This window comes from Saccharomyces mikatae, assembly GCF_947241705.1.
Source record: "Saccharomyces mikatae IFO 1815 strain IFO1815 genome assembly, chromosome: 15".
Lineage (NCBI taxonomy): Eukaryota > Fungi > Ascomycota > Saccharomycetes > Saccharomycetales > Saccharomycetaceae > Saccharomyces > Saccharomyces mikatae.
The window spans coordinates 812,382-838,332 of record NC_079270.1 but is presented as its reverse complement, the minus strand read 5'-3'; the positions used below and the strand labels follow the sequence as shown (position 1 = coordinate 838,332).

The 25,951-nt window shown below is 38.2% G+C and overlaps 14 protein-coding genes across 14 annotated transcripts; 6 read left to right on the top strand and 8 right to left on the bottom strand.

Moving 5' to 3' along the window:
• Nucleotides 1–155: 155 nt before the first annotated feature.
• On the top strand, nt 156–1,088 carry RFM1 (Rfm1p; the record flags this gene model as incomplete). Its single annotated transcript, XM_056225913.1, has 1 exon — nt 156–1,088. The coding sequence occupies one exon, from the start codon at nt 156–158 to the stop codon at nt 1,086–1,088; it is 933 nt and encodes a 310-aa protein (XP_056079684.1).
• A 47-nt stretch (nt 1,089–1,135) lies between these two features.
• On the bottom strand, nt 1,136–1,963 carry HEM4 (uroporphyrinogen-III synthase HEM4; the record flags this gene model as incomplete). Its single annotated transcript, XM_056225912.1, has 1 exon — nt 1,136–1,963. The coding sequence occupies one exon, from the start codon at nt 1,961–1,963 to the stop codon at nt 1,136–1,138; it is 828 nt and encodes a 275-aa protein (XP_056079683.1).
• Nucleotides 1,964–2,997: 1,034 nt separating this feature from the next.
• CAF20 (Caf20p) lies at nt 2,998–3,483 on the bottom strand (the record flags this gene model as incomplete). Its single annotated transcript, XM_056225911.1, has 1 exon — nt 2,998–3,483. One exon carries the CDS (start codon nt 3,481–3,483, stop codon nt 2,998–3,000), a length of 486 nt encoding a protein of 161 aa, XP_056079682.1.
• Nucleotides 3,484–3,747: 264 nt separating this feature from the next.
• RIM20 (Rim20p) lies at nt 3,748–5,724 on the top strand (the record flags this gene model as incomplete). Its single annotated transcript, XM_056225910.1, has 1 exon — nt 3,748–5,724. The coding sequence occupies one exon, from the start codon at nt 3,748–3,750 to the stop codon at nt 5,722–5,724; it is 1,977 nt and encodes a 658-aa protein (XP_056079681.1).
• A 125-nt stretch (nt 5,725–5,849) lies between these two features.
• On the bottom strand, nt 5,850–7,136 carry MOD5 (tRNA dimethylallyltransferase; the record flags this gene model as incomplete). Its single annotated transcript, XM_056225909.1, has 1 exon — nt 5,850–7,136. One exon carries the CDS (start codon nt 7,134–7,136, stop codon nt 5,850–5,852), a length of 1,287 nt encoding a protein of 428 aa, XP_056079680.1.
• Nucleotides 7,137–8,402: 1,266 nt separating this feature from the next.
• TPO4 (Tpo4p) lies at nt 8,403–10,382 on the top strand (the record flags this gene model as incomplete). The annotated part of the gene is made up of 1 exon (XM_056225907.1): nt 8,403–10,382. One exon carries the CDS (start codon nt 8,403–8,405, stop codon nt 10,380–10,382), a length of 1,980 nt encoding a protein of 659 aa, XP_056079679.1.
• A 259-nt stretch (nt 10,383–10,641) lies between these two features.
• YTM1 (Ytm1p) lies at nt 10,642–12,027 on the bottom strand (the record flags this gene model as incomplete). Its single annotated transcript, XM_056225906.1, has 1 exon — nt 10,642–12,027. One exon carries the CDS (start codon nt 12,025–12,027, stop codon nt 10,642–10,644), a length of 1,386 nt encoding a protein of 461 aa, XP_056079678.1.
• Nucleotides 12,028–12,832: 805 nt separating this feature from the next.
• FSF1 (Fsf1p) lies at nt 12,833–13,816 on the top strand (the record flags this gene model as incomplete). Its single annotated transcript, XM_056225905.1, has 1 exon — nt 12,833–13,816. The coding sequence occupies one exon, from the start codon at nt 12,833–12,835 to the stop codon at nt 13,814–13,816; it is 984 nt and encodes a 327-aa protein (XP_056079677.1).
• A 431-nt stretch (nt 13,817–14,247) lies between these two features.
• VPH1 (H(+)-transporting V0 sector ATPase subunit a) lies at nt 14,248–16,770 on the top strand (the record flags this gene model as incomplete). Its single annotated transcript, XM_056225904.1, has 1 exon — nt 14,248–16,770. The coding sequence occupies one exon, from the start codon at nt 14,248–14,250 to the stop codon at nt 16,768–16,770; it is 2,523 nt and encodes an 840-aa protein (XP_056079676.1).
• A 192-nt stretch (nt 16,771–16,962) lies between these two features.
• On the bottom strand, nt 16,963–18,447 carry PAC1 (Pac1p; the record flags this gene model as incomplete). Its single annotated transcript, XM_056225903.1, has 1 exon — nt 16,963–18,447. The coding sequence occupies one exon, from the start codon at nt 18,445–18,447 to the stop codon at nt 16,963–16,965; it is 1,485 nt and encodes a 494-aa protein (XP_056079675.1).
• A 1,545-nt stretch (nt 18,448–19,992) lies between these two features.
• Nucleotides 19,993–22,185, top strand: HRK1 (putative serine/threonine protein kinase HRK1; the record flags this gene model as incomplete). Its single annotated transcript, XM_056225902.1, has 1 exon — nt 19,993–22,185. One exon carries the CDS (start codon nt 19,993–19,995, stop codon nt 22,183–22,185), a length of 2,193 nt encoding a protein of 730 aa, XP_056079674.1.
• A 293-nt stretch (nt 22,186–22,478) lies between these two features.
• Nucleotides 22,479–23,747, bottom strand: PNT1 (Pnt1p; the record flags this gene model as incomplete). Its single annotated transcript, XM_056225901.1, has 1 exon — nt 22,479–23,747. The coding sequence occupies one exon, from the start codon at nt 23,745–23,747 to the stop codon at nt 22,479–22,481; it is 1,269 nt and encodes a 422-aa protein (XP_056079673.1).
• A 244-nt stretch (nt 23,748–23,991) lies between these two features.
• On the bottom strand, nt 23,992–24,312 carry RBL2 (Rbl2p; the record flags this gene model as incomplete). The annotated part of the gene is made up of 1 exon (XM_056225900.1): nt 23,992–24,312. One exon carries the CDS (start codon nt 24,310–24,312, stop codon nt 23,992–23,994), a length of 321 nt encoding a protein of 106 aa, XP_056079672.1.
• A 287-nt stretch (nt 24,313–24,599) lies between these two features.
• Nucleotides 24,600–25,886, bottom strand: DSE3 (Dse3p; the record flags this gene model as incomplete). Its single annotated transcript, XM_056225899.1, has 1 exon — nt 24,600–25,886. The coding sequence occupies one exon, from the start codon at nt 25,884–25,886 to the stop codon at nt 24,600–24,602; it is 1,287 nt and encodes a 428-aa protein (XP_056079671.1).
• Nucleotides 25,887–25,951: the final 65 nt, after the last annotated feature.

Below are 25,951 nucleotides of genomic sequence, written 5' to 3'. Positions count from 1 at the left end.
GGCAGAAATACTTGATACATTGAATAGTGTGCACTACTATCGGACCTTTAAGAAACCAGGGCTGATTATAAGAAATCACAAATATAGAATCTATATATATTTTCATAGATCAGCTACTACTCAAAACACCAAGAAGAAGAATTAAGAAAGTGCGGATGAGTACGAATACGGAAATCGTAAAAGGTAGTGATTTGCAAGGTTTAATCGATAATAAGAGGAGATTGGTTCATGAAATTAAGGAATTCGAAAAATCTATTAAGCCCTTAGAGTTTGAATCGTACCAGGATTATTTTTTAATAAAAACGTTTCAAAAAGGAATATCTGCAAGTGGTCATGTGGACATTGATAGTTTGAGAAATAAAGAATATGGTATTTACTATAAAAAAATCAAGAGAAACTCTACACAAGATGTTGATACATCTATCCCACCTAATCCATCATCCTCATCCTCTTCTACTAGATCAAACTCATCAATTGATATTAGTGATACAGAATACTCAGGTATAAACACTCCTAGTACTGCTGGCGCCAGCAGTCGAAGAAGGCGCACCAGGTCTCAAGCTAATCAAAGAGAAAACAGTTTACCAGCATCATTACCCTCAATTAGCGAGATCAGAACAGACAATGATGATGGAACCATTTCAGATTTAAATGGAAGCGAAATACCATTTCCTATACCAGTTTCAGAAGTTGAGAATATTGATATTGCTTCAGATATAACGGAAAGGGATAGTGTGAGAAGAAGGTCATCAAGAATATCGGAAAGAGACAAAAGACGCTCACAATCTAGATTGGGGTCTGAAGAAGAAGATGAGGGGGACGAACGTGACATGGATGAACGGGAGACAAAAATACAAGATCTTTATGAAAGTTTGGTACCTAAAATCTTGGAGCCACGCAGAAGGTCAGATTGGATCTTGCCTCCGAAGGCAAGATATACACCAGAGAAGCAAATGAGAACTAAACCATCATTCAAGAGCGTAAAAATTAATGAACTTATCGGCAATAAAAGAATACGAAGCATATTATCGAGATTTGAAGGTGGTGTGGCTGGTATACGCAAAAAAGATTGGGATTCTACCCAATAGTTTATTAAAAAATATAAAAATAAGTAAAGAGGTGTGTGACATCAATATTATTTAGAGCGCTGGTACACTTCGATAGCATGCAATAGTGATTTGGGATCTGGTTTTGGACTGACGATATCAGAAGTTATGTTACTGTCCTCAAGGTATTGTTGAGTAGTCGGTCCGATAGACGCAATCCGTAGATTAGAATCTAATAGTCGGTGATTAACGCTTAAGTACTGAGTAATTTCCTTAGTACCTTGGGGGCTGAAAACTACGACCCAATTCAAGGTCATTTCATTTCCATTGTACGATTGCATAGCGCTGTCAAATCTTTTAAAACTATCATTTAATTCTTCAGTTTTGTAAGTAACCACCTCTCTCACTTTTATACCTTTGCTGTGTAATTTCTTTGGGATGATATCCCTCCTGGTTTCTCCAACAAGAAATAATAGTTCACTCAGTGATCGAGCCCTGAGATCTATACTCAAGTCATGAATAATAATGTCTGCAAGAACAGACCCATTACCAGCGTCTTCTCCACCTTTAACATTTGTGAAGCCTGATCTTCTGATGAAATTAGCAGTAGCGGGGCCGACAGTGTAAACGGTTTTTCCAAATAAACTATCCTTCTGTTCCCCTGTTAACATAGGAATGATTGCTTCATTGAGCGACTCAACAGTCCTTTGAGATGTAATAATAATGTATTCGATAGTACTCAGATAGTTTGGAATAGTCTCTAAAAGATTTTTAAAATCCTTGACGACATGAGTGTGCTTAATTAGTGGTACAAATACTGGTTCAAATGCATTGTTCTTACACTCCGATTCGTAATTGTCAATGGGAGAAGTTTTATTCTTGAGCAAGATTACTCTGGTTTTCTTGCAACTAGCCATACTTTCAAACACACTCTGGTGTACTCCTCGGTCCCTTCATCTCATTTCTTCAAGATGCAGAACTTCGCCGGAAGTAAACTAAAGTGCTTTAATTAATCAAAAGACAACTTAATTCCCAAACGGAAATGCAGGCTAGACAAACCGAAGATAATCCCCGATATTTCTGAGTTTAACAAATGTATGTATAATATGTATGCAATGTAGGCAAGAAAATAACGAAGTGAAGATATGTACACCTAGAGCGAACCAATAATAATTTGTTTTCTTACTAAAGAAAAACTATTAAAACTGGATTAGATTTCAATAATGAAAAGCTAGGAACAAAAGAAATTTGTCTACTTCCAGCCATTTGCGCTTTATATAGACATATGGAGGCGTGATGTCTTAAGCATGGTAATCCGGAAGATCAGTTTATTGAATGATGGTTCTTTTAAACCAAAATTTAAAGAAAAATCTTAACGGTAATATGAGTAGGAGGTTGGAATGGGATCGCTTTTTATACCCTCATTGTGATAAGAGACGCGCAGTGAAAAATTTTCGCTTTTTCTTAGGGCTCCTATCTAACTCTCGGGCGAATAAATATCATGAATGTATTTAAACGTCAAGTTAGTTAAATGTTTGAGTCTGTTTCTTTTCACCTTAGACATAGAAAGTCGAAGCAAGATTGGACCATGAGTTCCTATTAACGTCAGCCTTCTTTTTCCCATAAGGACGGTTTCAGATGTTTGATAGGCGTTGCTTCAGTACGTACGACTCATGGCAGATTAATTTATTAGAAAGATGTATCTCCAGCTGTTGATCTTAGAGGGGGAAGCCTTTCTCTTTCACCTCGCCTTTTTAAACACCTGATACAGTTGGTCATGATTCGTTCTACATTTAATTTTTTATGTAGTTATACTATCCCTTCTCGGATTCACAATGCAATACGTTGTGAGAAGTGACTTAAAGAGTAAAAACTGTTTACTAAAAAAAATGTTATTGAAAATTTATACATAATACATATACCTCTGCTTGGAAAAGCATGAGCGAAGGATTTATGCTTCTTCGTCTTCGTCTTCGCTTTCTAAAGCTGCAAATGCATTGAAACCAAGAATTGGTTTGTCCGCAACGATATCTCTGGTATCAGCAGGTCTATTAGAAGAAATGTTTTTGTTGTTAGGCTTGACTTTTAAAGTTTCTTGAGCAATCGTAGCAACTGGTGCTGTGGAGATTGGGGTGGTTTCTGTTTCTTCTTCATCCTCTTCCCCACTACCTTTCTTTTTAGCTTCAAATGTGCACCAACCATCTGAATCGGTTGTAACCTTCGGCTTGTTGTGCTTGATCTTTGGTCTACCATGATGGTGAGAAGATCTTCTACGACTGAAGTGACCAGCATGGTGAGTGTTAAACTCTTCCTCTTTCAAGTGTTGCAATTGCTTAACTTTTTCAATAATGGCTCTGAATTCCACCGCATCGAAGTTAACTTCCAAGGTGACACTTGGTTTCAGTTGAAAAAGCTCGTCAATAGTGTACTTAATCATCTCGCCACTCTAATCAAAAGTTCCTGATCTTATCTGCAGACTACAATTTGATTAACGTTTACTAGAGAAGAAAGTGCTTCATGTAAAATTCATTTTCCAACTTTTCACTATTTTTCCGTCAAAGAAAAGAGAAATTCAAGTCGTTCCATTACCCGGCATTAATTAATGTCATAATAGAAGGAATTATAAGGCTGATTATCTTATATTCATTTAATCTATTGCTAAGAGAACGGTATTGTCTGAGAAGAATCTAGCAGAGAGACCATGAGCGATTTGCTTGCCATCCCACTTAAACGGACTTTAGAAGTGGATCTTTCTACAGAGCTATCGAAACTAATTGACGCTACCTCTTTTCAAACTGCATCCTTTTTCAAACCTGACATACTCAAGGTTGTTTCTGCAAGGAATAATGCAATTACCCCAGATCTCTCAATAGATGGTCTTGTTGCATTAAAAAAATACTACACGATATTGATACAATTGGAGAAGAAATTTCCTGATAATCAAATTGAGTTCACATGGTTTCAGACTTTGTCACAAAAATCCCGTGGATCTAGCCATTATTCACTACAGTGGGAGACACTAACAATTGTCTATAACATTGGGTGTATGTATTCATTGTTAGCTTTGAATACCAGCAGAAACTCTGCGGAATCTCTGAAGACATCATGTCTTTATTTCCAGAATAGCGCTGGGTGCTTCATGTATGTATTAGAGCGCCAAGAAACTCTTCAAACGATGTCAGTGGTCGACAATGCCACTGCAAATGCTTTAGCTTCTCTAATGCTAGCGCAAGCTCAAGAATGCTTCTGGTTTAAAGCCGTTCAAGATAAATACAAGGATTCCTTAATTTCAAAGTTGTCACAACATATCGTAGACCTCTATGGTAAAGCTATTAGTGATGCTCAAAAGGGTAAACTTATAAGGAATGATTGGACTGATCATTTAAAGGCTAAAAAGGCGTATTTCAGTGCAGTGACTTACTACAGAATGGCCTTATCTCTTAATGAAAAAAAGCAGTTCGGAAACGCGGTCAAAGCTTTGCAAATGGCACTGCAATTTATTAATGAATCAAAGTTATCTTCACAAGCCAAATTCAAAACAGTTATTGAATCTTCTTTGAAGGAAGCGCAAAGAGACAATGACTTCATCTACTTACAACAAGTTCCTTCAGAGCTGCCATCGATTAAACCCGCTCTCATGGTTAAACCATCTTCCACATCAACACTATTACCTTCTATTGAAAATGATGTCCAATTGTTTAAAGACCTTATTCCTATAGAAGTGATGGAATATTGCACAGCTTACAATGAAAGACAAGACGAATACGTCGAACAACGTGTTACGAACCCTCTCATCTCCTTGAATAAACTTTTGAAAGAGTCCATGACTACTTTTGAAATACCACAGGAACTTATAACAGTAAGTGAAGCAGAACTGAGTCAATATCAAACATTGTTGAATAACCTCCATACCAATAATAAAAATGTTCAAACTGAACTTGACAAAATTGAGCAAATTTTAAACGATGAAGCATTCACTGATAACCAGCTCCGTCTGAAACACGGGACTTTGCATTGGGTTTTACCCGAATCTTCAACTATCAACACAAAATATTACGAAAAATTGAATACACTGAAAGGATATCTTGGTCAAGGTAGTGCGATTGACAAACAAACAGATAATTTTTTTCAAAGCATCGATAAAAACTTGATAACATCAGAGATCAGATTACCGGAACCCAATGATCCTTTGACGAATAAGATCAAAAAAGTAATGCAGGAGAGAAACGAATATATTAAAAAGACTAAGCGTAAATCCTCAGAATATAGAGTGCTTTCAAAGATCATTTCATCATACAAGAACAGTGGTACAATCGACTTTGAGTCCATTTTCACAGATCACTTGAAATACTTCGACGAGGATCTAAGATACGTTAATAGCACTAAACAAGAAAATAAAAAGCTCATCGAGGAAATAGTGCTAAAAGAGAAGAACAATGCACCTGGAAGTGCGGCTGAAACAAAAAAAATAGAAAGAATCGATCCCAGAGAATTGTACATCGAAGATCTGAAATACTCTCTCAAACTGCTTGATGAGGTTAAAGAAAATTTAAACGCTGGTACGTCATTCTACGAAAATTTGATTAACTCCACAAGCAAGTTTTACAACGAGGTACAGGAATATGACGCAGCAAGAACAGAGGAAAGAAATAAGCTCGACGAAAGTCTAAATATCTAAAGATCAAAAATACCTGCGCTTACTTATCTATAAACTACTTGTTAACCTATTCTCCTTGTTTACCACTAAACCCATCTTTACATATGTAGATGTACACACTCAAATAAACTCATTTCTAAGCATGCTTATTCGACATTATCTCTTTTATGTATTTTCCATTTCTCAAAATCAGCTTGCCGAGCGCTTCTTTTCAAGTTGGACTTGTGTCTTCTGCTGCTCAAATGAATATTCCAGTACTTCTGACCAATAGCCACAACATTCTTACCATCCTGGTTACGGCAGACATTGCAAGTAAAATGTGTCCAGTCAGCCAATTTTTTCATCGTAGTTTCACCTTCGGACAACAGGTCCCGCAGGTCTTCAGGTGCTCTTTCTTGCTCGATAGGCACATTGTTAATAAAATTGTTGGAAATAGCAATTGCTCTTTGGGAGGCAGTGACATCCCATTGAGAAAGATCGGTTGCATCCAACAGGTAAATATCGCCTTTGATGTCGGGTATAAGCATTTTCTTGATCCATTTCACCTGTCTTTTAGCGTACTGGCGCGTTCTGGTTTTCATTCGTTCTATACAATCCTCCAATTGGACTGTACTGTCGTCCGGTTTTCGGCTTAACCATGGCAAGAATTCTTTGAAGCCAATAACTTGCCAAACACCATTCTCACATTGCTCCGGCGAGAATTTGTTTCGATTGTAGTACTCGTATAGCTGTTCAATTTCCTGTAAGGCGCCCCTTTCTAGCATGTCGTCGACCCGATCGTCCAGTCTCTGGAAAAGTGGTTCAGGCTTACTGTATAGCCATAGAAATAGGGTGTCAAACTTCAAAGTAATTTTTTGTTCATTGAATGTTTCGCTTGGTTTTTTGCCTGTCTTATAGTAAATTTCGAGCATCCGTTGCACTCTTCTGTAATCATTAGGATGGTATTTACTAGCTATATCAGGATCACACTCTAAAAGAGTGTTGTAAACGACATCGGGGTCAGTAGATTGCAAAATTTCAAGCTGTTTCGCTGTGAGAATACGGTCCGACGACTTTGTATCCACTTTCTTATTGAAAAGGGTCTGTAAATAATAATGCGTACCTCCAACAACGATGGGTATTTTGCCTTTTTGGTGAATATCTTCAATAGCTTTCATGCATTCGGTTTCAAAACGATGCGAATAGTATTCTTCTGACCAACCGACATGGTTCATTACATGATGAGGAATACCCTCCCTTTCTTGAAGCGGATGCTTGTTTGTCATGATCGGTACATCTTTATAAACCTGCATCGAGTCCGAATTGATGATTTCACCATTGAATTGTTTGGCCAATTGTATGGATAATTGAGACTTGCCCACTCCTGTCGTACCAGCAATAACTATAACTTTTTTAGACATATTAAAGCAACTTCTAAGTGTTTCTTTTAGCATGCAATTCTAGTTATATCTACAGACAATATTTACTCATAATAGGTTACCTAATGAACTGTACAGTTCTAGCTGAACTGTTTCTTCGTATAACATCTTGAATTTCTTTTTTCTTTTTTTTTTCCTTACATTTTTGTATTTTTAGTTTCCCTTCCGATGGGCGAAAAAGAAAAGTATTAGTTCATGTGATTTACTAATCAAGGTCCCATGTTAAAACCGCGTGCTAAGAGCAGTAATCTAAGTAAATTTCATTTTGATTGCAACTCATACGAACATATTTCGTTCTTCGTTCTTCGTTCTTCGAAAGCATGTCCAGGAAAGCATAAGTAGTATGCCTGAAGGAAGTTTATCAAAACGGTCACAGAAGGCTCTTAGCTTAAAAGCCACATTCTTTGAATATTTACCCGAATCTTGTATATGTAAAGAATCACGTAATGCTCTTTGTTCTTCCTTTCTCTGTTTATCTTTTTTTCTAGTTTTGTGTGTTTATCACGGCGGCTGTTTCTGTAAGAACTACGGGATCGCGGCCCGGGAGTTAAGAAATGCGATAAAACGGACTACAATAGGATCCTGAAAAGTATTGGGGTAAACACCTCAATTGAGAGGATCAAAATATAAAAGGGTATAACGGAGTGTTGTTTGATCCTAACTTTTTCAATTGCAACTCCTACAAACTATGAGCGACAAGCCATTGGAAAGAAAAGAAAAATAGAAAGAAATCAATCATTGACTGTATTATTCTTTCAGAATGCTTCAGCTGGACGTGAACTCGTTTTTGCAAGCTACCTCCAATGGTTAACTTCCACGGATCTCAAAAATAGAGCCATGCCGGTGGGGCCGGGCGTAGTGGTTCTTATTACCGAATGATGACCCGCTTCGGATAATTTATCTATCGCCGAGGTAATAGCCCTGTGCGGTTCCGTCTTCACGGAGCTGCAGGGGCTCCACTTAAAAGCCCCGGACGGCTCACCTTAAATCCGCGTTGCGACACTATGTCAAATGAGGGAAACACTGAAATGATTGCATACTCGCACTCGCACAATGTGCCTAGTGCTTTTAACACTAAGGATGCTATCAGGCACTTGAGTTTAAGAATATATATATATATATATGTTCACCTGTATGGAATAGTATATCTTTAGATTTGATTTTCGTGACACAAATCATTCTTCTTTCAACTTGTTCATTGAAGACAAGAATAAGTATATCATACAAGACACTCATAGACACACACAGATAGCACATATATACATATTCAAAATTTCAATAATGACTTCTCCTTTGACGAGACCCGAGTCTAACTCTAGATTCCAAACAAACATAAACCAAGATTCAAAAGCTCCAAATGAAAACTTAGCTAATGGTGGTAACTTAGATTCCTCATCTTCTTCGACAGGATCCATCATGGAGGATGAAAAGAGATCCAATTCAAATGCAGACTCGAGCAGTACTACAAATAGTGAGCCAATCGACTCAAGAAATCTCGATTGGGATGGGCCCGATGATCCAGACAACCCACACAATTGGCCTTCATGGAAGAAATGGTACGCTACTATGACTTCTGCATTCCTTTGTTTGGTCGTCACAATGGGTAGCTCCCTTTATGTATCATCTGTACCGGAGTTGGTGGCAAAATACCACGTCAACCAGACGCTGGCTCTTGCTGGGTTGACCTTCTATCTTCTGGGTTTATCGACTGTCATTGGTGCTCCATTAAGTGAAGTGTTTGGTCGTAAACCAATCTATTTGTTTTCCTTGCCTATCTCAATGCTTTTCACTATGGGTGTTGGTTTGTCCAACGGCCATATGAGGATTATCCTGCCCTTGAGGTTTTTATCTGGTGTGTTTGCATCCCCAGCCTTATCCGTTGGATCAGGTACCATTCTGGATATTTTTGACGTAGATCAAGTCTCTGTTGCAATGACATATTTTGTTTTATCTCCATTTCTAGGGCCTGTTTTATCACCTATTATGGCAGGGTTTGCCACTCAAGCCAAAGGCTGGCGTTGGTCTGAATGGATCCAACTGATTGCTGGTGGGTTAATATTACCTTTTATTGCTCTAATGCCCGAGACCCATAAAGGTATTATTCTAAGAAAGCGTGCCAAAAAGAGAAATATGGTTCTGAAGAAATTTAGTAGGGAGGATCAAAAGGAATTCATGAAAACTACCGTGACTGTTACAATCTTAAGACCATTAAAAATGCTTGTAGTTGAACCAATTGTTTTTGTTTTCAGTGTTTATGTCGCTTTCATCTTTGCCATCTTATTTGGATTTTTTGAAGCATACGCCGTTATTTATCGTGGTGTTTACCATATGAGTATGGGCGTATCTGGGTTACCATTTATTGGTATTGGTGTCGGTTTATGGATAGCTGCTTTCTTCTACCTTTATCTCGATAGAAAATATCTTTTCCCTAAAGCACCTGCTGGTACACCTCCACTGAGTGAAGATGAGAGAACCTCTAAGAGAACTGCTCCTTACAGAGGCGCAAGAGATCCAAACACTGGTAAGCTGTTGCCAGTAGTTCCAGAAAAGTTCCTAATTGCTTGTAAATTTGGTTCGGTAGCATTACCTATTGGTTTATTTTGGCAAGCATGGACTGCTAGACCAGATGTGCATTGGATGGCCCCGGTAGCTGCCGGTGTGCCTTTTGGCTTTGGTTTGATTTTGATTTTTTTCAGTGTTTTGATGTATTTCTCCACATGTTATCCACCATTAACCGTTGCATCTTGTTTGGCTGCAAACAATTTATTAAGATACGTTATGAGTAGTGTTTTCCCATTATTTACAATCCAAATGTACACTAAAATGAAAATCAAGTGGGCAAGCACTTTATTTGCCTTACTTTGTGTTGTAATGATTCCAATCCCATGGGTTTTCGAGAAATGGGGGAGTAAGTTAAGACACAAGTCACAGTTTGGTTATGCTGCTATGCAAAAAGAAGCTGAGACCGAAGGTGATATCGATGAACTGAATACTGCAGATGGTGAATTAAATCTAACAAGAATGGCCACGCTGAGGACCATGGAAACGGACCCTTCGACTAGAGAGAAAGCGGGCGAAAGACTATCGTTGCGCAGAACTCATACACAGCCGCTTCCTGCCTTTTTTGATCACGAGGGCGGGCAACAGCAACAAAATCATAATGAGCCCATTTCCAACAGTTTATACTCAGCTGTCAAAGATACCGAAGATGGTTACTCATATTCGGGAATGGTCGCTGATACTTCCGCTAGAATTGTTTGAACAAGTTTTAAAAGACAAAAAACGACTGCATATATTCAAATACTAATCTGGGGGGAAATTGGATAAGATTCACCCAGGTAACTTTATAGAGGTTTCATACACATATACATTATTATACAAATATTATTTTTAGGCATTTTCTTTCTTTTTTTAATTCAGAAGAAGGCGGTAACAACGAGGGTACGAAAGCTATCTCCGAAACCAAGTCTATTTTAGGTATACTGTATATTATTTTACATAAATAAAACAAAAGTTCTCCTCAATTTTTGAAGATGTTGTCTCCTTTATTTATCTGAATTTTCTTGTCTTGACCAGCACTGATAATACCCACCTTTTCAGCCCATTTAACAGCGAAGACTTTGTCATTGATACCTTTTTGAACCGATTTGTCTTCTCTTGTTATGGTGTACATGGGAGAAGTGGATCTGACGTCCCATACCTTCACGGTCCCATCATGAGAACCTGAGCATAATATATACTCGTTCTCAGGACACGAGTCCAGCGAAGAAACGAAGTTCTTATGACCAATTAGTTGCTGCTGTGTAACTTTAGAAGATGCTCCTATACGTGGGTCATGCAATGTGATATGTCTGGCGCTGGACCCGTATGCCAACAAGTTCAAACTAGGCAATTGTGCGATGGAAAGCAACGAGTAAGATGTGGTTCTTGTGTCTATGCATCTTGCAGTAACCAAATCCCATGTCTTAATAGAATGATCTTGAGATACTGAATAACCGACAGTATTATCGGAGGAATCAAAAATCACTTGTTCTACAGGGGCTGTATGAGATTCTAATAGAGAAAGCGGGGCACGTCTCCTAATTGTACCATCTTTCATAATTAGCTTTCTCCTTTTTCTAGCAGCAGTCGATATTTTATTATTCGGATTGTTTATATCTTCTAATGGATCCACAACAGTCATCTCCTTGTAAACAGTGGACCAGAATCCAATAGAATTATCGTAAGACGCAGATAGTATTCTTTTGTTGTCTGAAACATCAATAGAGACTACTGGTGCCTTATGGCCTTCCAAGATAGCCAATGTCTTACCGTCTTCTATGTTTGCTTCTTCATCATCACCGTCCTCTTGTGCCTGTTCTTGTGTGGTTGACTTCAAATCATCATTTTTGGTTTTCCATAATCTCAAAGTACGGTCGTTACCAGCCGAAACTAATCTTGTATTTGAAATGTATTTGACAGCACGGATAGGACCGGAATGACCACTGTATTGCTTTTGCACATTACCAGATAAATTCCAAGTACGAACAATACCGTCGTAAGAACCACTGATGATATGTTTGGAGTTGTCACCTACATCCAAGGAGCTAACCCAGTCCTCATTACTAAAGCTATTTAAGTAGGATGGTGGAAGAACGGCCCTAGTATATTCCACATTCAATGAGGCTTCGCTCGATAAACCCTTCTTGGTTAAGTAATCGTGCAATGAAGTACGTAACAGCTCACCGTCAATCAAAAAATCAAAAGGAACAGGTTTTTCCGAGCTCAATAAATGATTGACAATTTCAGACAACCCATATCTCTTCAATGAGACAGGAGCGTACATTGGTGTATCTTGAACATGTAGAGCTTCATCTTTCTCACGAGTGAAGAACCTGATTTTAACTTGCGACTTATCTTCTGCCATAGTAAATTTGTGTGGTTTCGATGGAAGAGTTACTGAAGTTCTTTGCAATGTTTTGGCGTGCGAACATATACTACATGTCTATGAACATACAGATCGCCTTATTCCTCCCACTGTTCTCACAGTTGGCGATGAGATGAGCAGACATTTCGAAAATTTTTCAAAAATTTTCGATGTTATATCCGGGTAACAAAAATACGCCCACTCTTGTTACGTAAAATAAGAAGCGTTCAACTGCTCAACTACTCGTTGGAAATGAAACTGATCCATTTGAAATACAAGGAGAAGTTTACTACAGATGGATATAAATGAATGAAAAGAATATCTCGCTTGCGCAGCTACCGATCTGGGCCAATGAAAGATGCTAAAAGATGCACCTGAGAGAAGCGCCCAGAACAGTATGAGGACGCTCATGAGTGTGGGAGTTGCTCTAGCTCTTCTTTTCCCCTCTGATCACCTACGGATGTAAGATGGCACAGTGAATAGAAGGCATGTTTAATATGTATCATGCCCTTTTTAAACCTGAACCAAAGCTAATATTAACTACGGAAGAAGATCAATCCTATTACAATTGCAGCTGTGTCGGCCCCTTTTATACTAATATTGCTTGAGGCGAAGAAAAAAAAAACTTTTCTTCCCGGCACTGGCCTCCGGTACCGGACCGTCCGTTGCCCAGCGCCTGGGGTAATCGGACATGAAATTGTTAGGTCTTCACAATTGGGTTATAGCTGTGAACGCTTTCTATTACTTCATGTTACTATAGAACAGCCATAAGCTATCGAAACAAACGCAAACAACATAGATAAAAATGGCATCATCAGTCCCCGGGCCCATCGACTTGCCCGAATCCCGCTATGACTTGTCCACGTATTGGGGTAGAATCCGCCATTGTGCAGAGATTTCGGATCCGACCATGTTGCTAACTACTGAAAAGGACCTGGCACACGCCAGGGAGATCATTAGTGCGTATCGTCACGGTGAATTAAAAGAGACTACTCCGGAGTTCTGGCGTGCCAAGAAGCAACTGGACTCTACCGTTCATCCGGATACAGGAAAGACTGTTCTTCTGCCCTTCCGTATGTCTTCCAACGTGTTGTCTAACCTAGTTGTCACCGTAGGGATGCTAACACCAGGGTTAGGAACGGCAGGGACGGTCTTTTGGCAGTGGGCGAATCAATCGTTAAACGTCGCCGTTAATTCTGCCAATGCCAACAAGTCTCATCCGATGTCAACGTCCCAATTGCTCACCAACTACGCTGCCGCTGTGACTGCATCGTGTGGGGTTGCCTTGGGGCTCAACAACCTGGTGCCCAGATTAAAGAACATTTCTCCACATTCGAAATTGATCTTAGGTCGTCTGGTGCCATTTGCCGCCGTGGTCAGTGCTGGTATTGTCAACGTCTTCCTAATGAGAGGTAACGAAATTAGAAAGGGTATATCTGTGTTTGACTCGAATGGTGACGAGGTTGGAAAATCAAAAAAGGCTGCATTCATGGCAGTGGGTGAAACTGCCTTAAGTAGAGTCATCAACGCTACCCCGACAATGGTTATCCCACCTTTAATTTTAGTTAGACTACAACGCAGTGTCTTGAAAGGTAAGTCTCTTGGTGTGCAAACTTTGGCAAACTTGGGGTTGATCTCAGTCACAATGTTTTCTGCTTTGCCATTTGCATTGGGTATCTTTCCTCAAAGACAGGCAATCCATTTGAGTAAGTTAGAACCTGAATTACAAGGTAAGAAGGATAGAGACGGGAAGGCAATTGAAAAAGTTTACTTTAACAGAGGTATTTAGAAGTGAAGAAACAAAGCTACATGTTGATAGAATAAGTATCAGATAGATGAAGAAAAAATAATAAATTAAATGTAATACCTATGTGTCTTGGTATATGTATTACCACTCATAATCCACCTGTCAAGCTATATTGTTGGGTACCACACTCTCATCATATGTATATATATCGTTATCAACGATTAATGCGTCAAAAAAAAAAATGGGCAAAAAAAAAAAAATCAGATAAGTTGATATGAAAGAAAACCTTTCTTCCTGATTGCAACCCTTTTAATGGTTACAAAATAATAAAGGTCCATACAAGTTCTTAGCTTTTATCTTGCATAACATTTGCTAACTTTTTACTCTCTATACAACAAGTGAGGGTCAAGCTTTAGATCCCTTTTCATTTGAATCGAAGAAAAATATATCCAAAAGTTACACAAGGGGAAATAATGTCTGGGAAGGAGGAAGCGATTTTTCGCTCAGCTGAAATGGCTTTAGTCCAATTCTATATTCCTCAAGAAATTTCAAGAGACTCTGCTTATACTTTGGGCCAATTGGGTCTTGTACAATTTCGGGATTTGAACTCTAAAGTGCGTGCGTTTCAAAGAACTTTCGTGAACGAAATTAGAAGGCTAGATAATGTGGAAAGACAGTATCGGTACTTTTATTCTCTTTTGAAGAAACACGACATAAAGCTTTACGAGGGAGATACGGACAAATATTTGGATGGATCAGGTGAATTGTACGTTCCACCAAGCGGTTCTGTGATAGACGATTATGTTCAAAACGCCTCTTATTTGGAAGAAAGATTGATTCAAATGGAGGATGCAACCGAACAAATTGAAGTCCAAAAAAATGATTTAGAACAATATCGCTTTATTTTACAATCAGGTGATGAATTTTTCTTGAAGGGCGACAATATCGACAGCACTTCCTATATGGATGAAGATATGATCGACGCTAATGGAGAAAACATTGCAGCTGCCATTGGTGCCTCTGTGAATTACGTTACTGGTGTTATTTCAAGAGAAAAAGTTGCTACCTTAGAACAAATTCTTTGGAGAGTATTAAGAGGTAACCTTTTCTTCAAAACTGCTGAAATTGGGGAACCTGTGTATGATGTCAAAACCAAGGAGTATAAACAAAAAAATGCTTTCATCGTGTTTTCCCATGGTGATCTAATTATCAAAAGGATTAGAAAAATTGCGGAATCATTGGATGCCAATCTTTACGAAGTCGACTCTTCCAACGAAGGTAGATCACAACAGTTGGCCAAAGTCAACAAGAGCTTGAGCGATTTGTATACAGTCTTGAAGACTACTTCCACTACTTTAGAAAGCGAATTATACGCCATTGCCAAAGAGTTGGACTCTTGGTTTCAAGACATCACCCGTGAAAAGGCAATTTTTGAAATTTTGAATAAATCTAACTATGATACGAATAGAAAAATTTTAATCGCTGAAGGTTGGATACCAAGAGACGAAATGGCTACTTTGCAAGCCCGTCTTGGTGAAATGATCACGAGATTGGGAATTGATGTTCCATCTATCATCCAAGTATTGGATACGAACCATACTCCACCTACTTTCCATAGAACCAATAAGTTTACTGCTGGTTTCCAAAGTATTTGTGACTGTTACGGTATCGCACAATATAGAGAAATCAATGCTGGTTTGCCCACAATTGTCACTTTTCCATTCATGTTTGCTATCATGTTTGGTGATATGGGCCACGGGTTTTTAATGACTCTAGCCGCATTATCTCTTGTGTTGAATGAAAACAAAATCAACAAAATGAAAAGAGGTGAGATTTTTGATATGGCTTTTACCGGCAGATATATTATTTTGTTGATGGGTGTCTTTTCCATGTATACAGGTTTCCTTTACAACGATATTTTCTCTAAAACAATGACCATTTTCAAGTCAGGCTGGAAGTGGCCTGATCATTGGGAAAAGGGTGAAAGTATTACGGCCACTTCGGTGGGAACATACCCTATTGGTTTGGATTGGGCTTGGCACGGAACTGAGAACGCTTTGTTATTTTCCAACTCTTACAAAATGAAGCTGTCAATTTTAATGGGGTTCATTCATATGACTTACTCCTATTTCTTTTCTTTGGCCAACCACTTATACTTTAACTCCTTGATTGACATCATTGGTAACTTTATTCCTGGCTTGCTATTTATGCAAGGCATTTTCGGATATCTTTCTGTTTGTATTGTTTACAAATGGGCTGTTGACTGGGTCAAAGACGGGAGACCCGCACCAGGATTATTGAACATGCTTATTAACATGTTTTTATCGCCGGGAACTATTGACGATGAATTATACCCTCATCAGGCAAAGGTCCAAGTGATTTTATTATTGATGGCCTTGGTTTGTATCCCTTGGCTGTTACTGGTAAAACCATTGCATTTCAAATTCACTCATAAAAGAAAGTCTCACGAACCATTACCATCAACTGAAGCAGATGCTAGTTCTGAGGATTTGGAAGCACAGCAATTGATTTCTGCAATGGATGCTGATGACTCTGCAGAAGAAGAAGTTGGTTCTGGATCTCATGGTGAAGACTTTGGTGACATTATGATTCATCAAGTTATTCATACAATTGAATTCTGTTTGAACTGTGTCTCCCACACAGCATCTTATTTGCGTTTATGGGCTTTATCATTGGCACATGCTCAATTGTCTAGTGTTTTATGGACAATGACAATTCAAATTGCATTTGGGTTCAGAGGATTCTTAGGAGTGTTCATGACAGTTGCGCTTTTCTCCATGTGGTTCGCACTAACATGTGCTGTTCTTGTTTTAATGGAAGGTACATCTGCTATGTTACATTCCTTACGTTTACACTGGGTTGAATCTATGTCCAAGTTTTTTGTGGGTGAAGGTTTACCATATGAACCATTCGCCTTCGAGTACAAAGACATGGAAGTTGCTGTTGCTAGTGCCAGCTCTTCTGCTTCAAGTTAAGATCTAGGACTTTTTCAAAAGCGAAACGTCTAAATACTTGGTTAAATAATAAGTAGTTTCTACTATATAGTAACGTAGAATTTTACTATATATTATTAATACTAATTCAGTAAGTACTTGGAAACGTCAACCAAAGTGAAAAAAAAAAATAATGCCAAAAAAAAAGTAAAAGCAAGATTACAGAACTCAAAATTATCTGATAAAGATGCTAGACTTACAGTCCAAACCGCCGGTAACCATTATTTGCCTTGGCGTAACATTAGGATCGAAGTCTGCATCCAAATCCAAGCAATTTATAAATCCTGTATGCAACCCTTCCCAGGCATGTAAACATTGTCCGGTGTTTAGATCCCAACATCTTACAGATTTATCATCACCACAAGAAAACAAATGCTGTCCTCGAATACAAATATCTCTGACCCACGAAAGGTGACCCTTCAAAGTAAGAACACACTTGAAATTTGAATTTGTAGGATTCGGTATGGGTGCTCTATGGGCGATTAATCTGGGTAAAGGTATTTCCCAAATTTTTATCGTTCTATCTCTCGATGCTGAAACACAGTACTGTACCCCAAAATTTTCATACTGGGCGGCTGATGGTTTCCTAAATCTTGTACTAGCAGGATCTCCAATGAAATGAATAAATTTCACTTTTTCTATTGGAAATTCATGACCTGTACCAACGCTTAGACCATTACCGGATGGCCAGTGTGTTAGTCTCAATGTAGTGTCATGGGATCCAGATAATATATAGTCACCTAGAACGTCAATGGAACGTACCCACTGAGAATGAGGTTGAAATGATTTCAAGGACCAGCCGTTATTGAAGTCCCAAACCTTTACAGTTTGGTCTCGGGAGCAAGAAGCAATACGAATATCGTTATTTTTCTGCCAGATTTTTACTGCAGAGATAATATGTTCATGACCTAATAAAGTCCTAATTTGCTGGAATTTGCATTCGTTCGAAATCCATTTGAAAACATGAATCTGCAAATCCTTGGATGCAGTGACTATCACCAAGTAGTTCTTCTTACTGGAATTTGTGAAATTGGTAAACAATACATCAATCGAAGTAATTGCCTTAGTATGAGTTTGTAGAGACGCTAGAGGAATGGTGTAGTTGAATATATCGAATGCGTATAATTTCCCATGATCTGTAGCTACAAATACTATCGGCAAATCAGGGTGCAACTTGACGGAAGTAACTGATGATTCGACATTAATTAAGCAATTTGGTAGTTTTTTCGGTACCCATTTCAAAACATTTTGTGCGTCATTGCCCTTACTGGTAAAAGGCATGGACTGTGCCAGTTCTGACACTTGCGAATTTAAATCATTAATCTGAGACACTAGGATCTCTGTGTTCTGTTCCAACTCAATTATTTTTCGCTGCAGTCTAACAATTGAGTTCCACTTCTTTGGCAATAGCAACTCATCAATATTTATCATGCTTTCCTTGTCGGTGTCATAGCTTCTGATGAATTCTTGCTGGTCCACGGGTTCCTGTAAGAGAAAAGTTGATAGAGTTACAATGGCACGTCGGACACTCTCGTGGTCTTGAGCGTGCTCGTGCTGTACACTTTGTTTGTAATTCCAATTCAAATATCGCAGCACACTTTTATCGAGCTCATTTTTCTGTGTGACTGTTAAAGGGAGCTGCTGCTGCCAATCGGTCATATCAACTTTTTTTTCCTACGTGTTTCTATACGTACGAGTATATATACACTTACAAATGGGTGGAGAGTCTAGCCGGTCAATCAGTCACTCTTGGAGGTGACAATTGCCCCATGGTATGATTACGTATATAATGTACAAGACTTGCCAAATAAAAAAAAAGAAACTAGTGCGATATGCACGACTTACTAACAAAAATAATTCCAAAACACCCACATCCCACACCTCTTAAGAAAGCGGATACCCTTGAAGGGAAGTGCAATAGATAGGGAAACCAGATGTAAATGCTTTTCGAGAAGCCGTTTAAGGATCAAATCGTACTTTACCAAGAAAGACTGAAGTACTGTAGTTCGTTTGTTTACTTATCCTTATATTGCTGTTGCCATGACGACTAATCCGGGTATTCAGCGGCTGCTACTGTTAGAGTTGAAGAATAAAAAAAGAAAAGAAAAAGAAAAATTCTCGGCACGCAAAAGACCGGGATGTTTTTTTGTTTTTTCTTTCTTCTCAGTCTGTTTTTTTTGTTTTCCTAGTTTTCTAGAAGCCGGAAAAAGGCAAGCTGATAATTTACGTGGAGCTAGAATAAAAAACCACGCGGACGAGACGGGCCGTGGCTTATAACGCCGGATCCCCGCGTATAATCCGTGTCACGCTAAAGGACAAATTAGTTTATCCGAGCGGTTTACGGAAGGGTCTTTAGCTATCTCGCAGTAGTTTGTGCCTGGCTGTCCTAATACTACCACCATACCTGTGCTTTTTTTATCTTAAGCGTGCATGTGTGCGTAGTGTTTTCTTTTTTTCCATTGGTGCTTATTCGCTACCGTTTCACTGATCCATGAATCACAAACACAAGCCGGTTTTGCTGACTATACAAAACAGTCTTGTGTCTTGATTCATAAATCCATCAATATCGTAGCCTTTCTTTATTTTCCTTTGGTCACCGTACTCTTGCATCAGTGCTTTTGCCTCTTATATTGCCAACAAGCGCTTACTCTTCCGCCTGACCCCTACGTTGTCGCTCGCCCCTTTTCTTTTTCTTCGCCTAATTCTATTTGGTTATATATTCCACTGTGACAAATCTATAAGAGAGGTTTAGTGAGATTCAACATATAGAGCCATTTATACAATTGTTTTTGGAACAAATACACTCAAGACAACTCGAACACACCTAAAGGAGTGTTTCTCAAATAGAGCAAAGCTCGTTTATTTTTCATAAGTACTGGTTTTTCGGTTTTCTGGACCTCTTTCTACATTTTCCTGTTTTTTTCAGAAAGCTTAGAAATCTTCCTCACCTCCTATTTTTCTAGAATAGTAAAGAATTTCCAAATCTAAGAGTTTGCCACTTTTCCATAAAGAAAGCGGTAAAAGCAATAAAATTAGGATATTAGTAACGGTATACGTCAACTTTCAAGACCTGTTACAAGCCAGAACTAAATAAAATAGTGCGATTCGAGTACTTTTTACTACTGCCGCTAAGAGTTGATCCGGACCAAAATAGTAATACTTCGATAATTGTAATTGCACGGTTCCACTGTTTTCCGTATAAACATGCCTAACCTATTATCAAGAAATCCTTTTCATGGTCATCATAATGACCATCACCATGACCGCGAAAACTCGTCCAATAATCCACCGCCGTTGATCAGGAGCTCTAAATCTTTCTTAAATTTCATTGGTAGGAAACAAAGTAATGACTCGCTAAGGAGCGAGAAATCTACAGATTCCATGAAATCTACGACAACTACTACTAATTATACTACGACAAATCTCAATAACAGCAGTCATAGCCATTCCTATGGAACTAGTACCTCTACAAACAACAACAACAACAATAACTGTGAAACAAGTCACCATCATAACATCTCTCACGGGCTCCACGACTATACTTCTCCGGCATCGCCAAAGCAAACCCACTCTATGGCAGAATTGAAAAGGTTCTTTAGACCCTCTGTAAATAAAAAACTATCCATGTCTCAACTTCGTTCGAAGAAACATAGCACTCATTCTCCCCCACCTTCAAAGTCAACTTCCACAGTCAACTTGAATAACCACTATCGTGCTCAGCATCCCCATGGCTTTACAGACCACTACGCCCATACTCAATCTGCTATACCGCCAAGTACGGATTCCATTTTGTCTTTGTCTAATAATATCAATATATATCATGATGATTGTATTCTGGCTCAGAAATACGGGAAGTTGGGTAAATTATTGGGTTCTGGTGCAGGTGGGTCCGTTAAAGTTCTTGTGAGACCCACTGATGGTGCCACCTTTGCCGTTAAAGAGTTTAGACCGAGAAAACCAAGTGAAAGTGTGAAAGAGTATGCCAAGAAGTGTACTGCAGAGTTTTGTATCGGTTCGACTCTACATCATCCAAACGTTATCGAGACTGTTGACGTTTTTTCTGATTCCAAACAAAACAAATACTATGAAGTTATGGAATACTGTCCGATTGACTTTTTTGCCGTTGTCATGACCGGTAAAATGTCCCGTGGCGAGATTAATTGTTGCTTGAAACAATTGACCGAAGGTGTCAAATATTTACATTCTATGGGGTTAGCACACAGAGATTTGAAATTAGACAATTGTGTCATGACCTCTCAAGGGATTTTGAAACTAATTGACTTTGGTAGCGCTGTTGTGTTTAGATATCCTTTTGAAGATGGCGTGACAATGGCTCACGGAATCGTAGGTAGTGATCCTTACTTGGCGCCAGAAGTGATCACTTCCACTAAATCTTATGACCCTCAGTGCGTCGACATATGGTCTATTGGTATCATATACTGTTGCATGATGCTTAAAAGGTTTCCATGGAAGGCTCCTAGAGATTCAGACGATAATTTTAGATTATATTGTATGCCGGATGATATGGAACATGATTACGTGGAATCTGCCAAGCATCATGAAGAGTTACTGAGGGAAAGAAAGGAAAAACGTCAAAGATTCTTAAATCATAACGACTGTTCCGCTATTAGTCAGCAACTACCAGTTCATGAAGCGAACATGAAAGCGGTTCAAAATGGAATCACAAATAAAACTCCTATACAGGATAAGGACAACAGGAAACCAGAAATTAAAGAAAGAAATACGGATGATGATGAAAACGATAACAACAGGGATAAAGAAAGCACAGCAGATAATGACAAGGAAAGTACTACGAGTATTAAGGCAGATAAGAATGAAATTAGCGATGTAAAAGTTTTCGTAAATGATAAAAAGACGGATGCCCACGTTGATGCGGATTGTAGTGATAAAGTGAATTGCAGTAATAAGGTAGAGTGCAATGATAATAGTGATTGCGCCATTGGGTCCGAATGCAATGCTAAAGTCGATGCTAACGTTGACACTTCTTCCAATGCTACTTCCGGTGTAACTTCCCAAAATAATGCACAACAACAACAACAACAACAACAACACCGTCAGCATCAAGACAAACCCCATAGTATTGCTTCTGATAATAAATCGAGCCAGCAACATAGAGGCCCCCATCATAAGAAAATCATTCACGGTCCATACCGTTTATTACGTCTACTGCCCCATGCTTCAAGACCTATCATGTCTCGTATTCTACAAGTGGATCCAAAGAAAAGAGCTACTCTTGATGACATTTTTAATGACGAATGGTTCTCTTCCATTGCTGCCTGTACCATGGATTCCAAAAATAAAGTTATCAGAGCGCCTGGCCATCACCATACGTTAGTTAGGGAGGAGAACGCTCACTTAGAGACCTACAAGGTTTGATACGAACTTTGCAGTTATTTTCACTTCTTTTTTTGATTAATTTAATTTAATTGTATTTTCTATTTTCTCTTAATTTTCTTATTTTCTAATTGAAACGATTGATGAAAATATATATATTATATATACCGAAGAGTACCATTATACATACAATATAGAGTAACATTGCCCTTTGCTCGGAAAGCAAGAACCTTTATTTATGTTAGAATACTGTTCTAATTTGTGTCCAATAAGTTCGAATATTTTCTTTGAACCTTTTTTTACAGATTGAATATTTTCGTATTAATTTTCATTTCTTAGATATCATTCGTAATCACTAATTCTGAATTATACTTCAACAATGAGATATTATTGACACCCCATTTTTCGCTGAACGTATAATTTCCGTTGAATGATATAGTATCGTTATACCTTAATGACCAATAAAGAAACAATCTTTTCAATAAGATCTTTTGGCCTAACCTGTCATTGACCATTTCATTTAGATTATCACCTATCCGATAAAGTTTCCTTTCAAGTATACAATTTACTAATTCCTTACCACTAAGCGCCACTTTATTTGTCTCCGCATCTGTTTTTAGTATATTCTGCAGCAATAACCAGTCATCGACTAACAAGTACTGATAGATTTTTTCTATTTCATTGCAAAGTAATTTTTGTGATTTTAACTTTTTGTAAACGTATAGCTTCCAGCTTGGTATCATACTTTGAGGAAAGTTTGTCAAGAAACAATACAAATCTTCTATAGGAACACCATATGGTGACTCATACTTAATAGTACCTTGCTCACTAAACTCTAAGGGACCCAGACAATAGTTCCCCTGCGTGCCTGTAGTGCCCTTGATATAACTGTCAGAAAGCTTTTTGTATCCACCAGGAGTTAAGCAATTATATGGACAGACACGTGGAAAAAACGTGAATATTAATGCACTAATTTCTTCGAATATAAAAACTAAAGTGAAGAAAAACGGTAACTTCCAAACTTGATCTCGTCTGATCAATTCTACCAATGCCTTTCTATTAATTGAAAATGGTCTTGCTAAAACTTTTACATCTCTTTTTTTGGACAATGACGAAAACGATAGCTTGATATTAACTTCATTCATTTCCACTTCACGTACCAACTTGGCCAAAGCGCCATTTCTAAAGTCGAATTTACGTTTTTCATTTCTTGTATCCCAGTATACTTTAAAAGTGTCCTGAATCCCTGTTTTATAGCTTTTTAGAAGGTATAGTCCGATTTTAAACCAACCTGTCATAAATTTCCTCCATTGACCGACTTTGGTGTCCAATTTAACCTGTTTTAATATCTCTTTCTTGGGAAATTTAGTCATTGGCAAAGAGCGAGTTGAGTTTATAGATACAGTCAAATGCTCTGTAGAGTTAGAAGATGTTGTTTCAGTATTCCAATTAACATCCTGCACTATTTGTAGTATCCCTGATTGATAACAGTTATTCAAGGCTTTGAATAATGGTGTTGATACTAAATTGTGTAACTGAATTGAATCGCTTTTTGTCACCGGTGATGTCACATACCTCCGTATCATTATAAGTCGAGAATGCATATTAAGGGATTGAACCATGTTTAGTTGATCACAATAAAACAGTGTGATTCTTGTTATGGAAATAAAGAATTTTTAAATAGAAAGCACTTTTTCACAGTTGCCTTCCACTCTTCTTTTGCATACTATATTCCGTACATTTTCTAGCGAAATTTATTGTTCACTATAAACATGTCTGTATATAAAGAATATATATAAAGGCATGCACAAAGTAGATGCAAAAAGAAAGAAATGGGATTTTTATAGACTATATAGAAGCCAGTAATTCCTGTGCAGAAGCAATGGCAGTTTTCGCATCACTTATATCTTCGGTACCTTGGTAAGTTTCTAGAAATTTCTCCAAGTCTTCTTTAAATTCTTTGATCTTTTCAAATAAAGTAGGTAGTAATCTCTTGGTATCATCAAGAACCTCCTCCTGCTTTTTTAAATCGTATGGGTCAACAGACTCATCCTCTTTAAGTTTTGCCACATTAGCTTCCCGATCTTTCAGTTCCTGCTGGTAGTAGCCTTCTTCTTTAGTGAGTCTCTTGAGAGCCTTAACTTTAATTTCTAACTGCGTGGGTGCCATTTTTACCGGAATGAAGACTTGAAGTTATACAGTTATAATCAAGCATGTAAGTAAATTATTGCTCTTTATGCCCAACTATCTTGTTTATATGTAATCGCATCAGATCTTTATTGGGATCCTCGGCGGGTAATAATGTAAAATGCTGCAACACAAGCAGGGACTTTTACTGAAATTGAGACACTTGTCCATTATCGATCAATTTTAATGCAATTACGCAGTCTAGTATCTACTAATGCAGTTTGTTCTACCATATATATCTAGTGTTTACGGAAACCTGAAATAAAAATTTATCGACTGTATATGCTACTGCTGCAACTTGCAATCTCAATGCAGTCAATTTTTTCTTGCAAAACACGCAAAGTCGTATCCTCCTCATTATCATCATCGCCATTAATTTCTTCGTCGGAACTCACAATATGCATAATTTTTGGTGGATCAAGAGTTACTTTTTTTATTTTTCTCATAGAAAACTTGTTCAATAATATACTGTTCGATGACGTTAAATTAGTTTTTGGGAGCTCGTTATGTATATCCAGGTCTTCTACCGATATAGTCGAGGGCAAAGTTTCTGCTGCGGTACAATAGCCTTCCTCATTGGTGCTATCAGACACAATAGATGACCTCATTCCAAATTTTTTGGCGCTCCATTCGGTAATCTCCAGTTCAGATGACTCATCTTCTGAACTCCACTGTTCAGAGTACGTACTTCCTCCAGATGTGGTGTATTCTGGGCTAGAAATGGTATCATTCAATGCGTTAAAATTGTTATGCTTGAATTTCGGTGTCGCTGAAAACAAAGTCTCCGTATCATCAGGACAGATAATTTGTGGAATTTGGAATGCTTCATTTTTTTCAGTTATCTGTTTTGAAGCACATATATCAATAATTCTGTCAATTTCCGAGTTTAGCGCAGTAGAGTTGTTCGTAGAGACACTTTCATAGGCGGATAGTATTTCGTCAAAGAGTATTTCACTATCACTTTTACCATATTTGTTTCTCCCATGAAAATCTTTCGTCTCATCTTGCATCACTGAGATCGGATTGACTGGAGTGAGGGTTTGTACAGGCATCAAAACCGGGGCTGGTCGGGAAACAAACACCCTCTCAATAATGTGATCTGGATGTTCCCTTTCCTTTACGGGTTGCACTAATGTGTGCTTTGACATTATTGGCCCACGCAAACATTTTCTTTGAATTGGTAGTGGAGCCACCTTCTTTCTTTCTTGTAGATATGGAGTACTACCGTGAGAACCAAATGCTTCTTTGGAAGGTCGTATACCCTTGAACTTTTTCTCCTTAGTCACGTCGAATTTGGAGCGTGGCTTCTTCTTAAAATCATGCAAAAACAATTCTGGAACAGATTCTAGCCGTTTCCTTAGTATTAACGTACCGCCAAATCTTTTAGACAGTCTTTTTTCACCTTTACCGCTACTTAACACCTTATTATCCTCATCTTCAAAATATTGCGGTATTGGTGGAATATATTTCAAGTCCTCAGGTGTTAAAGTTAATGATGATGGTCTGATCGCGTCGATATTCCTTTCAATTCTATCGCCCAGAAATTTTCTTGGCATTACTACGTTCTGTGTTAATTCTCTTTACTCTACTTTAATTTTACAATTCTAAATGCTCCATTGTT